The sequence below is a fragment of the Andrena cerasifolii genome, chromosome 3 (genome assembly GCF_050908995.1).
Source record: "Andrena cerasifolii isolate SP2316 chromosome 3, iyAndCera1_principal, whole genome shotgun sequence".
Taxonomy (NCBI): Eukaryota; Metazoa; Arthropoda; class Insecta; order Hymenoptera; family Andrenidae; genus Andrena; species Andrena cerasifolii.
Genome location: NC_135120.1, coordinates 13,853,998 through 13,869,411, shown reverse-complemented (window position 1 = coordinate 13,869,411; position 15,414 = coordinate 13,853,998). Strand labels below are relative to the sequence as shown.

Sequence of the window (15,414 nt, the reverse complement as noted above, 5' to 3'; positions counted from 1 at the left end):
TTCGCCGACGATGGCGTCAATGTCGACCTTTCAGCATTTATTGGCGTCGGATAGCTGAAGACGAATGCGTTGCCTCTGCGCGTATCAGGAATGTTGGGTTATAAATTGGCCACGGGCGCAGATGCGATTGTTCGGGTAAATGGCGAAAAAAGACAGAAAGGAAGGGGAGCCGTTTCGTTCGGAGTTTTAAAACTTCTAAAACTATGCATTAAAATCTGAAGAGAATTCAGCTTGATCGGCAAATAAATGGAGGCTGTCGGAGAAATTATTAAAATTACATTTATTTACAAAATTGTTTCATGTACGCTCCTTTACATATACCGTGATTTATTTATTCTATCAACTTCGCTTTTAGGGAGATTTATTTCGAATTATCGTATTTCTCGAGCGCCACGTAACACGTAACGTAATCGCGCGCTGCCAGAGCGCGCCATCGTTATTTATATTTTTCATACGTCCGATAATGGAGACTATAAAGTAGAATTTTGGTTAATCGAGTGTAACGACAAGAAGTAACGTCTGCGGAGTATTTCTCAGAGTAAATATGAAAAATATAGGGATTATCACTGCGGGTTAACGATTTATAACATAGCTCGACGCGTTTCTCTTCAATCGCGTCAACAGCTCTAGCTAATTACATTATATATCTAACTATGCAAATCATTCTACAGTGAATTCATACTAAACTCTAGTTTTTACTTCTCTAACATCACACTATACCTAAGTACTCATTATTATTACAGAATTTCCAATGGACGTTTACATCGACATAGTCTCAGGCCTCGTCAGTGCCAATTTCATAATACTGTTGCGTATAATCGTATACATGAGCCGGGGCACTGCATTCGTGCCTCGACGTTTATAACTCGGAACGGGTTGGATTGTAAATTTCGTCTGATTGAAAGAGGAATTATCAGGGAGATCTTTCGCATCGATTCCATCAAGAGGTATGCGTGTTTCAATTGTCGCGTCATAGCGAAAGAAGGTAGTTCTTCGAATGTTCGCTGTACCGCCGCGTTATATTTTACATTAATGTACTCGTCACGCGTCTAGCCTAGGTATTAACTTACTAGCTGAGGACAGAGTATCAAACTAATTCTAAATCCAGATGGGCGCCCATTCGCTTTAACGCCAGTATGGTGTTAACCGCTTTAACCCATCTCTTCTTGATGACATAACGTTTTAATCGAACTTTACAGATCGGGTTATCCAGAGCCACCTCCAGCCAGCGGTGCTCCAAGAGTTGGCCCGCGGTTGGTCTGTTCCTGGAGCAGAATAACGGGTAACACTTCTAAGCATCTTTAACTAATATCGCTTCTAAACAAGGTGGACCATTTCACTGTTAAATATTTAACAGAAGATTCCTTTGTGTACGTGCTTTGAGTCCTTGCTGTATTAAGCGTGCAGACATGCAGGCAATCGTTATCTTTAAGGCCCCCATACACGAGCGAGCGGCTTGCTTGCGAGCTTGCTTGCTCGTGTATGGGGGCCTTTAATGTCAGAGAAAGGAATAGATCTGTGTATGAATTTAATTAGTCAGAGCGCTACTCTAAAAATCCTCCCTGAGTGTCCTCCCTGCAAATATGTTTCTAGCTTGTGATGCGATAAGGGCTTTTCAGATCACCACGGTGATCTATAATTGTAGAGTCATTGAAGACCATTTTAACACCCTTTGCTACATAGTAACGCTATACACACTGACGACGCGAATTATGCGCAAGCTGTCCGAAACATCCATAGGAAAATCATCTTTCTGGCTGCGGGTGCACGTGAAATGAAATAGTCCACAGTTGTTGGTTTCATGTTCTTTTGTATTAAATATATAGTATAAATAAGACAATAAAACAGGGATATATGCGCGGACGCGTGAACGCGACGATATTATCAGGATCTAACGAAACGATTGCTCCACACGCATCTGTAGCACAACTTATCATCTAAATCAGATATTATAAGTATACGCATGCAGCTTTATTATACAGAATAAATACAAGTATAATCTCCGATATGCCGCGCTCGAACTTCTAATAAAATCAGTTGCTTGATATGCTCCTTCTTTTGCTGCCTCCGAAGCCCGCAAACTGCTGCTTAACCGCGTCTGCTCTGTCTCGCATTAAACTCGTGATAAAGTCCCGCCGGAGTTTGAAGAATAAAATTCGAACAATTTTAACAAAGACACCAAAGTACCATCTTAACTAAATCTATCGAGTTTCATGCCAAAACGAGCTTAAACACACAAATACATAAATTCACGCGAGGATCGTTTGAATCTCGCCGCATATCCGTCAGTTTCATAACCAGGAACAACTTCGCTATGTACAACTAGCCAGCAAAGAACGCTGCATACCAAACAATCCAACACTATCGTCTTCGTCGATCACGCTTCCCCACGTTGCCCTGAGAACATGCCGATCGCGACCCACCATCCACTGTCACGAAACAATGGCGAACAAGCCCGACGTGGTCCCTCGAGTCAGAAATGAAAACGATCTCAGCGATGTACCGAGCTCTGCTCCGTCGAGTTCGCGGTGGGCGACGTCGGTTTCTGTTGTTTCGACTGGAAGTACTCGGCCAAAGAGTTCATCGTCTTCCTGCCGATGGACTCCTCTCCGCCCCAGTCGACGCTGACGGACTTGCGCCCAACGCCCGACGGCCTGGTGGCAACTTCGTCCCATTCCTCTAGCAGATGAAGCAGCAGATCCTTCGTGCTGGTCGGCTCGTCCAGGTTCAAGCTTTTGTGCAGATTGCGGAGCCCCGAGATCCGCGGCACATCCCGACTGGTCTCCCCGAACACGCGTTTCACTCGTGGACGCCTCCAAGGCGGCGTAAGGTCCATCTCGCAATCGACTACGCCAGGTATCCGAGGGACCTCGTTGCTCGCCGAGGAGCAATCCGTCTGCTCCAAGGATCTCGCTACAACTGAGCTCTTACTATCCTCCTGACACGTCCTATCATCCTTCTGCCTAGCGGGCCTGTTCCCATCGACATTCTGCTTGGCCTTCTTCAACGAAGCGAACACGTTCTCGTTATTCGTCTCCGCGTACTTCTCGAAACTACGGCTACTGTGAAAGGTCGTACCATTCAGCTTCCTATGTCGCGCTATGCTCGACAGTTTCTCGGCGATCTCGTTGCACTCGGCGCTCTCCCCAGTCGCCAGACCGTTGCTCCACGAGTGCACACCGTTTCGATTGCCCTTGCTCTTCTCCCCTAACGGCTCGGCTTTTCTGCTCGGGACACTGTCCGCGGAGCCAGTTTCCTCCTCGCTGGGCTTCACGCACGTGCCCATGGCTATGGAGCGCAGGTGCTCGGACAGCTTGATTATTTCCTCGGCGAGGACGATCTGGTTGGCTTGGTCGCACCTTGTCTTATCCGTGGTGACGCCTTCCGAGGCCCGCCTCTCGAAGCTCAAGCCGAAGCTCGGGACTTTTAAGAAGCCCTGGTTGTCCTGCGACGGACTGCCAGCCGTCTCCGACGAACTGCTGCAGATGCTGGCGCAGGGCGACGGGCTCTGCCCCATCAGCGACACAGCGTCGTCGTGATCGAAGGTCGAGTGGCGACGCGAGAAGCTCCGCTGGGGGATATCGATCAGGTAGGGACTGTCCGGGTGCTCTCGCCAGCGTTCCACGAACAGCCTCAAATTGTCCTTGGCCACGTCCAGCTCCTCCGCCTTGGTGTCCCGCACCTGTGAGATCGCGGGGATTTCTACCACCGTTCTCTCGACCTGCTGCTTGGCTGACTTTCTCGCCAGCCAACGGTGCTCCCTGCTTTGAGTCGCTGACATACGTTTTCTGAAAGATTCGACAGCTCCTTCGTGAAGGTGATCCCGGCTCGAGTTCGTGTTTCTCTTTCCCCTTTCTCTCTCTCTCCCCCCTTTTTCCTAGCTCCTCTCCCGATCTTCGTACAGAGGCGCGCACAGGGTGTTCCGAGGGGGTGGGCTAAGAGTTTGGGTATGAGCTCTATTTATGGAAACGAAAATGAGGGGACATACCTATGAGCGTGATCTATCGAAGTGCTCCAAGTGTCCTGTACGAAGTTTGACGCGGACGTGGACGTGTCTTGAGCGTTGTTGGATGGTAACAACGCGGCTACGTTAATTGCAGCTGATTGTTGTGTTAAGTATGAAAAAGCATTCTAAGATCGTCCCCTTCGACGCGAACGATCACTTTCTCGAACAACTTCTTACTGTCTTCGAAGGTGAGGACATTGTTTCTATCGGTCGGGTTATAGGGAACACCCTGTAGTTGTTTAGCAATGGGAGCAAATAGCGAGCGAATGGGGAGACGGGGAAACTGTACGTGGAGCGTACGATCGACGGATCGGGGCTTGAATCGATCTGTCCGAGCCAGACGCGCGTCTCGTGTGCTAGGGAAATTGAAGGACGAATCGCATCCTTCGTCATTCGTGTCCGGGATGCGTTCTTTTCAAGGCAGCAGGTCGCCGAACGTGAAAGGACTGTTCGTGAACGCACGTCGAGAGCGATTCGATTCCCCCTCGTTACGTGAACTGGACGAAATCGGGCGGGAACGTGACTCCGATCGAACACTTTATCCCACCTGTCCACGTGCTTCGAATTTCGTGGTGAAAGATCACTTGCCAGTTTGGCGATTCGAAACGTTCAAGCGGCGATGAAAAGTTGCGAGGATCTGAGCGGTTCGGTGCCTCTTTTCTGAGACAGCATTACCTCGAATGCGAATCAGAGTGCCGAGAATGAAGAAAGCATGCCTGGGGTTAATCAGACGCAGAGGGAGAGAGAGAAAGTCGAAGAATCACCGTGGAAGAGATGTAACGTCAACTGCTCAGATAACTGAACACTAATTTCAAGAAAATTCTATTATCTTCTCGAGATATTTCTATGCAAACGGGAGGATTAGTGCCTTGCGGGCTTATTCGCCAATATGTCCATCGACTTAACAATTCTGGGTGCTTATTACCAAGCACTTTATCGAGAACCTCCTACTGTTCCTGTTTCTAGTAATAGCGGCAAGTGCACGAAATATTCCACGCATCTCTGCGCGCTCGATTCACGTTACTCGCCATAAACAAGGGACTCTACGTCGCTGCCAGACATGCATATGCACTGCGTGCAGAGTTGGGCAAAATTTAATCTTATTACAAATTACAAGTTACGATTAAAATGTAATTGTGTAGTTGATTACACAGTATTTTGCGTAATTGTGTGGTTGATTACACATTATTTTCTGTAATTCTGTAGTTGATTACGCATTATTTTCTGTTATCAACTACACAATTACATTTTAATCGTAACTTGTAATTTGTAATTTGTAATTAGATTGCATTTCGCGCAACTCTGACTTGCGCTGTTTAACGAAATTCGAGTAGTTCAGTGTGTCGGGTTATTTAGTCCGGGGGATGAAACGAGCTGATCGATCCAGAAAGCAAAAGCAAAACGAAAGTTATTGGGACATCGCGCTTAACCTGCGTCGAGTTTTCTTGGCAACGTGTACCCGTTTATCGGGCAGCGTCGTCCTTGTTATTTCGTTATCTGAGCTGTTATATCGTTAGTCTTGTGCAAACCCATCGACGCCCGCGTTCGATTGCTGTCGATCGCCGGGACGCGCCGTAATTAATGACGCGCGTGGATATTTTTGCACAAGCCCACCTTCCTCCACGTCACCTTTCCATCGTGTAATCTTAACCGAGAATAACAAGCGTATACGTACTCTTTGTCTTTCACCAGAAGACACCGGATGAAGTCCTTCGCGTCCTCCGATATGTCGGCGAACGCGTCGTGATCGAAATCGTACTTGGCGATGGTGACGTTCGCCATTGTCTCGATATCCGTGTCGCCCATGAACGGAGACAAGCCGGACAATCTGAAATAATCGGTCGCGGGGATATTGAAGTAAGAACGAGACCCGATCAAACAGATTTCCAAGCAAACGTTTCGCGCAGAGTGAAAGGGAAACCTCCGTCCCTTCCATCCAACACGAATTTTATCCAACGAATGTAGAATAATAGGTGTGTCATAGATGGGTGGACAATGTAAAACTGATTCTTTGGAATAATGGCGTATTCTTAGGTAAATCGGACGTCGAAGGGGAACTCACAGCACGTAACAGATGACGCCTATACTCCACATGTCGGTACCGAAACCAATCTGATCGAAATTTACGACTTCCGGCGCAACGAACTCCGGCGTGCCAAATAGAACTTGCAGCTTCTTCTTCGGGTCGTACTCTCTCGCGAGGCCGAAGTCTATCATTTTGATCCTGTTACCCTCCTTCGTCAGGCACAATATATTCTCGGGCTGTAAGCAGAACATTTGGTCACTGAGTTTGGTCGCTTGAAATTCAGAAGCACCTCGAAACACCCCGTGTTTATACCGGCTCTTGCATTAATCTGAAATCTCATCCCCCACAGAGACGCGTGCCTCTAAACATTGCAAGACCTCTCTCATACACTCCGCAGCATCTGGCATAAAATAGCGGTCGAAGATCGTGCCCGAGTTGCAGGGATAAAAATATTTTTATTGCAAATTCAATAGAATTCATTAAGTGACTATAAATATTCACTTATAGAATAAAATCCACTTTTCTTTACTTTTTAGGAAGCTCTTCAATTACTTGAGACGTGGTTACGTTTTCTTTCCACTGACCCTAGTAATAATAATATAATAATAATAATAATAATAATTATTATTATTATTATTAAATTATAGGGTTCTCCCGTTAATTTAATAATAATAATTATTATTATTATTAAATTATAGGGTTCTCCTGTTAATTTAATAATAATAATAATTAGTATTATTAAATTATAGGGTTCTCCCGTTAATTTAATAATAATAATAATAATAATAATTAAAAATTATTATTATTATTATTATAATAATTATTATTATAATAATTATAAATATTATTATAAATATTATTATTATAAATATTATTATAAATATTATTATAAATATTATTATTATAATAATTATTATTATTAAATTATTATTATTAAATTAACGGGAGAACCCTTTAGATACAAAGTATAGAGCAAATTAGTAAAAAGATAAAGTAAATATAACAAAAACATAAAATAACACAAAATAAAATGTAAAACAATAAAATAAAATAAAGTGAAATAAAATAAATAAAAACAAACAAAACAGTCTGAGCCCTAAGACCTAATCACAGCACCAAAGGTGCTTAAATTAATTTAAATTAAATTAAATTACTGAGGTAACGGTCTCCAATTGAAAATTGAAGTTGGCGTGCGTGGAAGAACGCCGATACCTCACCTTTAGATCGAGATGGAGAATGTTCTGCCGGTGAATGAATTCCATGCCCTCGCAGATCTGCCGCATGAAAACGGCGCAACTGCGCTCGGTCAGCATGAAGTCGTCGTCTATCACCCTCTCGAACAGTTCACCGCCTTCGATCCTTGGAACACGAAAATAGCTGTAGCCGCGGTATTCTGTCGCCGGGGAATTGGGGATACAGCACAGTTATGGCATTAGCGGCTTACAATTCCAAGATGACGTATATCTGTCTGCCCGTGTCGATGGCATCGTACAGCTGAATAAGTCGGGGATGCTGCAGCCGTCGCATAATTTCCACCTCCCTCTCCACGGCCCGTCTGTCCTCCTTCTTCGAGGTGTTCACCACCTTCGCGGCGAGCATTAAACCGCTCACTTTCTCCTTACATCGATAAACGGTGCCAAATTTCCCGCTGCAAATAGGAACGGTCCCGTTTCACGTGCTTGCACCGTTCGCCTCTGTACACCGCGGCACGGAACAATCTCGATCGTTGGGCAATCGTATCGAATTCAACAGCGTCCGAACGATTGAACCAACGATTCAGCGAATTATGGGGACACGCTGCTCGGTACCGCGAGGATTCCAGCGGAATTCTCAGTCTATAATTTCCCTCCGTTGCAGGCTCCTACGATGTTTGCTTTCACGCCGAGCGCGAACGTGCTCCGAACAGAATTCCGCGACATTTATGAACGCATGAATTGTTACTGGTGCAAGTTAACCAGGGAAGCCGCACCGTTTCATTACAGAGAACACTGTCATTCCGCTTGACTTTTACAACCGAGGCGATGGTAACATTTATGTTCGACATTCTTGATTAAAGGGGTGGAGGGATGAAGCGCGACGGGAAGCAGAGGTACTCGGTTCCTTGGTTTCGATAGTTCGGTGGCTAGACGAAAACGGAAGGGAGCATAAAAGGACGATGCGAGTGGAAGCAGGAAATGTCACAGATCCCCCGAAATGAATCATGATGCATGCAACACAATTGTGCCTGAGCGACGCGCGTTGCAACGTTGACGGAACAAATGCCGCGGCTGCTTCGAATTTACTATGCTTTGTTGTGCCAAGCGACGAGTCAAAAGCGCCGTCCAAATGCGCGAGATCTTCCTGCGGACGTCGCGCTAAAAGAATCACGAGCTAACAACGGAGAACGAGTTTCCTATTTCCTTCCCTTCTGCTGCGAGCGACGAATTTTTCTTTCGCATCCCGCTCCGACGTGGCAAGGCCAGCGCGCCGTCAGCTCTCGACCTTGACGGCGGGAGTCTTTATAGTCCAGAAAAAAATGCCGAGCAACGGCAGAACCCTGAAGGAAGTGCCAAGCTACACCCCCTCGAGTTCTCCTGCCCGCTAGAACGCAGTGGTGTAACCTGTGACACGGTTGTCACGGAGCCAAGTTAGTGAGTCAGTGAGTTAGTAGAGCATACCGCAGACAACAGGGTCGGCGGAACGAATTATCAAAATGGAGCATCTGCCAGAGAGAGCATAGCGCCACAGCGGGACTCTTTTTCCACTAATTGAAACTCGCTGCTTTAATAAATTCTAACGACTCGCCCATTTTCTCAGACATCGATGCCTCATAGACGCTGCGAGTAGCTTCGATTTCGATCACCCGACGTTTCTAACGCACCTGCAAAATTTAATGCTCGGAATACAAGCTTTTTAAACAAGTACAATGGTACGAGGAGAATTCCAACGCTTGGCATGTCTCCGCAAATTGAAACCATTCACCATGAACCCGCTAATTGACTAACTGCGTATAGGCGCCACTAGTATCTACATAATAGACCAATTAGGCAGAGATAAATCGCTATTGTGCGGAGAAAATTAATTGGAGTCTTGACTGAAACAGAACTTTCACGCGGAATCTCCTCTGCTAACGAAGAATAAAGGGGATTTGTCGATGCACAGAAATCGATAATAGAATGATGATTTTAATGGAAACGGCGATCTGCTCTCTATGCCAGGGGCGCGAGCCGCGATTCAGCCAGTGGTGCGTGTCGACGCTCGATCGAACCGCGTGTCAAGTGCGTCGGGACGCTAGGCGTCCGAGCGACGTAGCTACGTCGGCTCGACGCGTGGACGTCAGTCGCCGCGAAAAATGCATTATTTATAGACGAGCGGAGACCTTGATTACACGGCGAGGACTCGTGCAACGCCGTGGCTGCATTCCGACGTTATCAACAGTTCTGCGTCGGATTGCTATTCGGATTTCTGAGTCTCCGCTGTCAGACCCGTGCACTGTTCGTTCGAGGACCTTGCGGCAAGGCGGGCGCAGAGCTCGATCTTTACCAATTAAATTAGAAGAAAAAAAACTGTTTATAAATTTATCGCTGAACACTAATTGAGAAATATATACTTTCGCACAGTTGTCGATAAGTTTTTATTTCTAATTTTGGCGAAGTTTTTAAATCTGCAGCTGCGCAGAGCAAGAACATTGCACAAAACAGTAATGGGTGCAGGTTTGATATCTGCAATAAACGTGCACCAAACGATGTAGAATTTTGTTTTAAGTGTATCACACGTCGTAACTCGAAGACTGTCAAAAATGTAGCTGGGCCCCTCTTGTTGCAAGATCCTCGTTTCCCGTCTGACCCAAAAAAGTCTGCCTCCCTAGTTCATTTCTACCGCGTCTCCTTCTAGCGAGGCGGGGAAGTCATTAATTACGCCTATAATGTAAAGCTATGTAAAACTTGGCAGAACAGCATACTTCATCATCGACGTGTCTTCGATCGTCTCATCGGAAGCTCCTCTACACGGGTCTCCGTTTCTGCACGCGACTCGCGAGGAAGCGCAAAGTCACGATGGAGAGCAGCCAATTGAAGAACGCGATTGGCGAAGAATGGAGGCGATTCGAGATAATTGGAAAACATGATTCACGAATATTAGGGGGGGGATGCGCGAGCGTATTGGGAACGATGAATGATTCTGGATCGTGGACGTTTCAGGCGAGAGTGTATAGTAAAAGAGCACGTTCCGCGAGATAGAGAATCGTCGATGATGCATAATTGGAGGCGCTTCCTCAAGAATGCGGATTCCCAAGTAGAACGGGCGTCATTCTTCCGACGACGATGCGATTAGTGTTCCTGATTTCTCGATATTTTGTTTCTCGAGAAATCCGAAATCAGATCATACTTCTCGAGAATTCTCGAGAGATTCAAAGAAATATTACAGAATTTATATTTTTGGAATAATGTTGATAATATTTACCAAAAACGCAAGAAACCTTTTACTAATTGTTCATTCCTGTTTAATTTGCACAGACCTTGTATAAATGAAAGTAGAGATATTAAATATAATTTATATATTTATTTATTTAATACAAAATTTGTGCAAAGTGAAACATTACTTTTTTATTTTAAAACGCTTTTTCATCTGTTTCTTTTTTTTGCGATAAAATCTGTAGCTACAGAAAACTTTCTTTCGTTTTGAGTGGATGCTGACTTAATCCTATGTAGCATATCCAAAAGTTATGGTAAATTGGGTGTCCTTCCAGTGGATTTAAAATATAAAATTCCTTTGTTAAAGTCCAGAATTTATCGTCTTCTTGGTTGATACTAATTTCTTAGAGGCTCTTTGCGATTGCTATCTCTAATTGTTTTCTTAATGGTAATTCTTCATTTTGAGGATCAGATTTTCCAGTATTTTCAGGAAAATCATGGTTACTGTTATATCTCCCGGAAAGTCTAGCTACTTAAAAATTGTTTTGGCGTTATACACATATCTGTCGTGGATATTAAATGAAAAACGCGTCTTTTGAATCTTTTTGAAGAGATTCTCCATTACCTATGCAACAATTTTATAAGGGCTACAATAGTTTCTTCTCTTCTTTTCGATATTTCTTCTTTAATAGCCACAAGAAACTCATTACTTAATTCAGTAGGTATACCATTTTTCTAAATTGTTAAATAAGAATTTAAGAGCACCTTCACCAATCAATAATGTCGAATCTTCTGTACTGAGATTTTCTATCGTAATTCATATAGGCTCTAATGCTGCTAATAAGATTTATTATAAATTGTAGATGTGTTTATACGTTCGCGATTAACTAGCAATATACAAATTCAACTAACTAAAAATTCAATCCCGAAAATAAACCATATTTATAATAATTTTCGTAGACTTAAGTTCCTCGCGAAAAATATTATTTCTCGAGAAATAAGAACTAAACATTTATAAAATTTCTCGAGAAATTCTCGAGAAGGAACACTAGATACGATGCGTCGCGTATGGCCTCTCTTAATTAATTTCTGTTCAGCGACGCTGATCGATCATCTATCTAGAAGCGGGGCATTGCTATTGAATGAAGATCGAGGGTCTCGTTTGATCGAGGGTGGCCATTGAGAATCGACGGTTCACTAATAGTTCGTCATTGACATTCAGATCTTACCTTTGGCATCAGTCCATTCGTCAATACCTTCGCCCGTGATACCGATACGCGATCCGCATCGTGCCTCGGCAATTCGGTCTTCGATTAAAAATAAAAACTCTACCCTTCGAACCGCTCGATCCTAACTGTGCGAGCTCTGCTAACTAAGCCTATTCTTCCCCAGGCTCGCGACGTCCAGCGCCAGGAATGTGGACGGTTTGTTTGTTAAGTTTACCAGCAGCTGCGCTGCACGAGGAAGATCATTCAAGTTCGGGTCTCATTCATAATGGCAGGCGCGCCTAGTAACCGAGAGATTACGATGTACACAGGACAGGAATACTACGCTGGCCGGAAGGAATAAACACGTCAAGGTTTCAAAATTCCTCTCATCTTCCTCCGTTTCTCGATCTTCCTCTAATACTCTGTCGCTAACACGGCCATTCGTTTAACTCTCCGACTTTGCCCGGTGCCACGCTACGCGGCAGGTACCGCACGACGTAAACTTCGATCTCTCGCTTTACACGCTCAATATTACGGGTTTGCTCTTTCGAGCGGCGCAGTTTCGCCGCAGCGATCGCCCGCTTCTGCGAACATTCCCCACCGCCCGGGGGGAGGGTGTATTAGAATTTCATGGCAGCTTGTTTAATCGTTGCGCAATGCTCGCACGCGTACCGTGTCAAATTCAGAAACAGCATGGCCAATCCCTGCGGCGAGCCGCGATATTTGCGATAATCGCGCACGAACCATGGTTCGGTGCTTCTACCCTCGCAAATTGTCAGTCCCAGGACGCCACGGGGCGCGAATAGCCCGGCGTTATTCCATCGCGAGGGTAGAACGCGATCACCGACAATCTTGCCAATTGATCGAGGACTCTGCCGATCGCGGATCGACGAACGATCGAGCGCGCCCTTGGCACGAAATCTTTGCCGAGTTGTTTGTCAACAATAATAATACCGTCGTGTACGAAACAATCGTCGAGCTTGACACTCACCGTCCGATCTCCGATTGGATGTCGTAATTATCCTTGAATTCCACGCCACGGCGTATCGTCACGTCTCGATAGGGAAAGCTGGGCTCGATCTCTGGAAAACACGGGCGAATTTGCAATAAGAAGAATGTCCGTAGCCGCTGAGTGGCCACGTGTGCTGCGCGAAGAGCTTCGTCGCGAGGACCGGAAGCTGATCGCGCAGAAATTCGACGCGGTTTCGTCAACCAGCAGGGATTTCCGGCATCGTACACGTTTCTCGCGGCATTCGGAGGGCGAAAATGATCGTTCTGCGCGCAATTTAAACGCGAAATCAAACGCCCCGTTAATCGTCTATTTTTTGATGATCCTGCGTTACGAGGGAACCTCGCCAACTCGTTCAATTCTGACATTCAGGAAGCTGAGCGCGGTTGTACCGAATTTCTGTCGCGTGTAAATTTAGCGATTTTTGTCTTTCGAGCAGGGATTGGCTTTAATATCCGAGCCGGCATCGCGGCGCCTATAGCTGCCCGCCTGATTCGCCGTATGCGAATCGCAAATGCTCTGAAGCGCAATAGCAACAGGAAGGCCAACAAATTGTTGGACGATAGAAGTTGATCGTCGGATCTCTCGCGTCGCAGTGGCGAAGAGGGATTACTTTTATTAGCCAAGCATGAAGGCATTCCTCGGAAGGGAAGCCTTCTATTCAGAGACGAAGCTTCGCCACGTCTCGCCACGCGGCCCTTCGTCGTCGCGACGGAACTGGTTGTTTCGCGCCGACCGCGACCTCGTTTCACCCTTCTGCACGAGACAGCTGGCGGAACGGCACTCTCCGCTCGGAACGGCGAGGCGGAAAGCTTCCTCGCGGTTCATTGAAACTGTACGTCGGATCGGTAAACAAGGAACGTCGCCCCTCCCCGCCGTCCCAAATTCCAGCGAGCCACTGCATTTATTTAAAGAAAAATCACGACCCAACCACTACCACCGTGCCACTCCCCCGCGTGAACAATTCAATCACCAGCCGCGGCCACGTTCCCAGTGGCTTCCCGAGCTCGACCGGAATCGCGGAACCAAAATGCCCTTCCGCTACCTCGCCGTCCCTACAACTTTTATCGCGGCTAGAACTCGACGAGAGGAGCGACTCTCCCGTTCCACTGTCTATCGATCTACGGTCTACGATCTACGAGCAGCGTTCCACCAGTTGCCACAGTGCTGAGCGCACACTCGAGCTGAGGTCTCGATGATTTCTCAGAGATATATGGTCTCCCTTACCGCCCACCGGGTCGGTCTCGTCGACGCGTATCATCCTGTCCCTTCGCTTTTCCTACCCTCCCCCGTGCAAGCCGAAGAAGGGGGACGAAGACTGTGCGTTCCCTCGGTGCTGGTCGAGCGTACGTTGCACGCGTCCGCTCGCAGGCCGCGGTCCGATCCGATGCACCCTACAGGCAATTATTGACTATCGCGCTCGTGGCTGTCGAGCGTCGTGGGTCCCGGTGGCCACCGTCCGCGGCGGCTGCCTCTTCTTCTCGGCTCGGACGGATTTAGATTTTCGGCGGACGCCGCGGATTCTGGCTGGCGGGTCACGTGGCCAGTGGCGTTCCTCGACGGCCTCCTGCTCCCGCGCTTCGCGGCCAACCACCTTCGGTCGACCTCGCCTCCTGCTCTGCCGCGACGCGCTCCTCGGCCACCGACGGTCGCAGCCTCGATGTCGACTATGGATCGGCGATCAACGGGGCTCCCGTCGACGGACGGGATCCCCGTCGACCTGTTAAACCAAGCGATCCGTCGACGGCGCGGTTGAGAACCACGTGGCCGCCGCCAGCGTCCCGACGATCGAGGTTTTAGGGTGAACCAGTTTTAACGCTCGCCGGCGCCGATCAACGCGGGCCACTCGCGCTAGACCTTCTGGAACTCGATGATGTTTCGTCTACGAGTCGATCGCGATTCAGTTTGGTATATCTATGTACTATAGGGGGTCCTGCAAAGAACAATGCAGCGACGTTATTCGTTTAGTTCGCTGTGCATTGGGTGCACTTCGGACGGATTGGCTTAAAGAAGAAAGTAGGAAATGTATGCAGGATAGAATGATGTAATTTGTTGAACAGCTTTCTGTGATGCATCATCAATTAAATGGTTCGAGAAGCTTTCGATGTTTTTTTACTGGATTTTCAAATGTATCGACAATGAATTATTATTATGTGTTATTTATTATTGCACGGGTGTATTACCCATTAGTTATCAATGATAAGAAATAAAGAAAACTGAGAAAATAGTATTATATATGAAATAAAATTAACTTGGAGTAACGAATGACAAAATGGAAAGAATAAATGCTTCTTTAGAGAGAGAATTGAATGTAAAGCCTCTGTGCGTTTAATGGAAGTGAACTCGTACGGTTACTGAACAGACGGTCTGTGTAGCTTTCGCCTGTTTCTACTTGTTGCTTATATGCAGCACGTTTCACTTTACCATTGCGGAAAATTCATTTCTCGCGTTATTTTTTATACGGATTTCTTTTACGATTCTGAATATCTAGTAACTGTAATAGAAATTCTATCTTCGTTGCGTATCAGTCTTACTACTTCTACTCCAATTTCTCCGCCAATTTGTATTCATCGAATGATGAAAACCGCATTTCATCTCGGTTAGGCTTGCTACGCTTATGTGCATCACAATAGTTTATCATTGGCACAAAGCTGTCCCTTGCGATATTTCGAACGGAAGTCTTGTTTGGCCGCGCAATTTTCGACCATAGTGTTCGATACCTCACGTGCGCGCTGAAAGGCTAGTAACAGCGTTTATATTTAATATCAAGTCCC

General features: G+C 46.3%; 2 protein-coding genes across 5 annotated transcripts in view; one reads left to right on the top strand and one right to left on the bottom strand.

Moving 5' to 3' along the window:
• The window catches only part of LOC143366809 (NADH-cytochrome b5 reductase 3-like), a 48,941-nt gene that overhangs the window by 22,327 nt on the left and 11,200 nt on the right, over positions 1 to 15,414 (top strand). For 3 of the 4 annotated variants that reach the window (XM_076808174.1, XM_076808173.1, XM_076808183.1), the window contains exon 2: positions 1,200 to 1,282. The gene's annotated coding sequence lies outside the window, so the exon portion shown is untranslated. Of the gene's footprint in view, positions 1 to 1,126; positions 1,283 to 15,414 lie in introns of those variants that run through there. The other variant, XM_076808175.1, reaches the window with a different exon arrangement.
• Positions 1,791 to 14,269, bottom strand: LOC143366810 (uncharacterized). The gene is made up of 7 exons (XM_076808184.1): positions 13,868 to 14,269; positions 12,623 to 12,713; positions 7,477 to 7,680; positions 7,250 to 7,391; positions 6,069 to 6,268; positions 5,682 to 5,834; positions 1,791 to 3,788 (listed from the first exon to the last, which is right to left on the bottom strand). Exons 1-7 carry the CDS (start codon positions 13,899 to 13,901, stop codon positions 2,492 to 2,494), a joined length of 2,121 nt encoding a protein of 706 aa, XP_076664299.1. The 5' UTR covers positions 13,902 to 14,269; the 3' UTR covers positions 1,791 to 2,491.

Coding starts and splice junctions, on each gene's coding strand:
- LOC143366810 (XM_076808184.1), bottom strand. CDS start 13,901: ATGATACGCGTCGACGAGACCGACCCGGTGGGCG. Junction 7,681..12,622: donor ATCCAATCGGAGATCGGACG/GTGAGTGTCAAG, acceptor TCCTATTTGCAG/CGGGAAATTTGGCACCGTTT. Junction 5,835..6,068: donor GGCGTCATCTGTTACGTGCT/GTGAGTTCCCCT, acceptor CGATTATTTCAG/ATTGTCCGGCTTGTCTCCGT.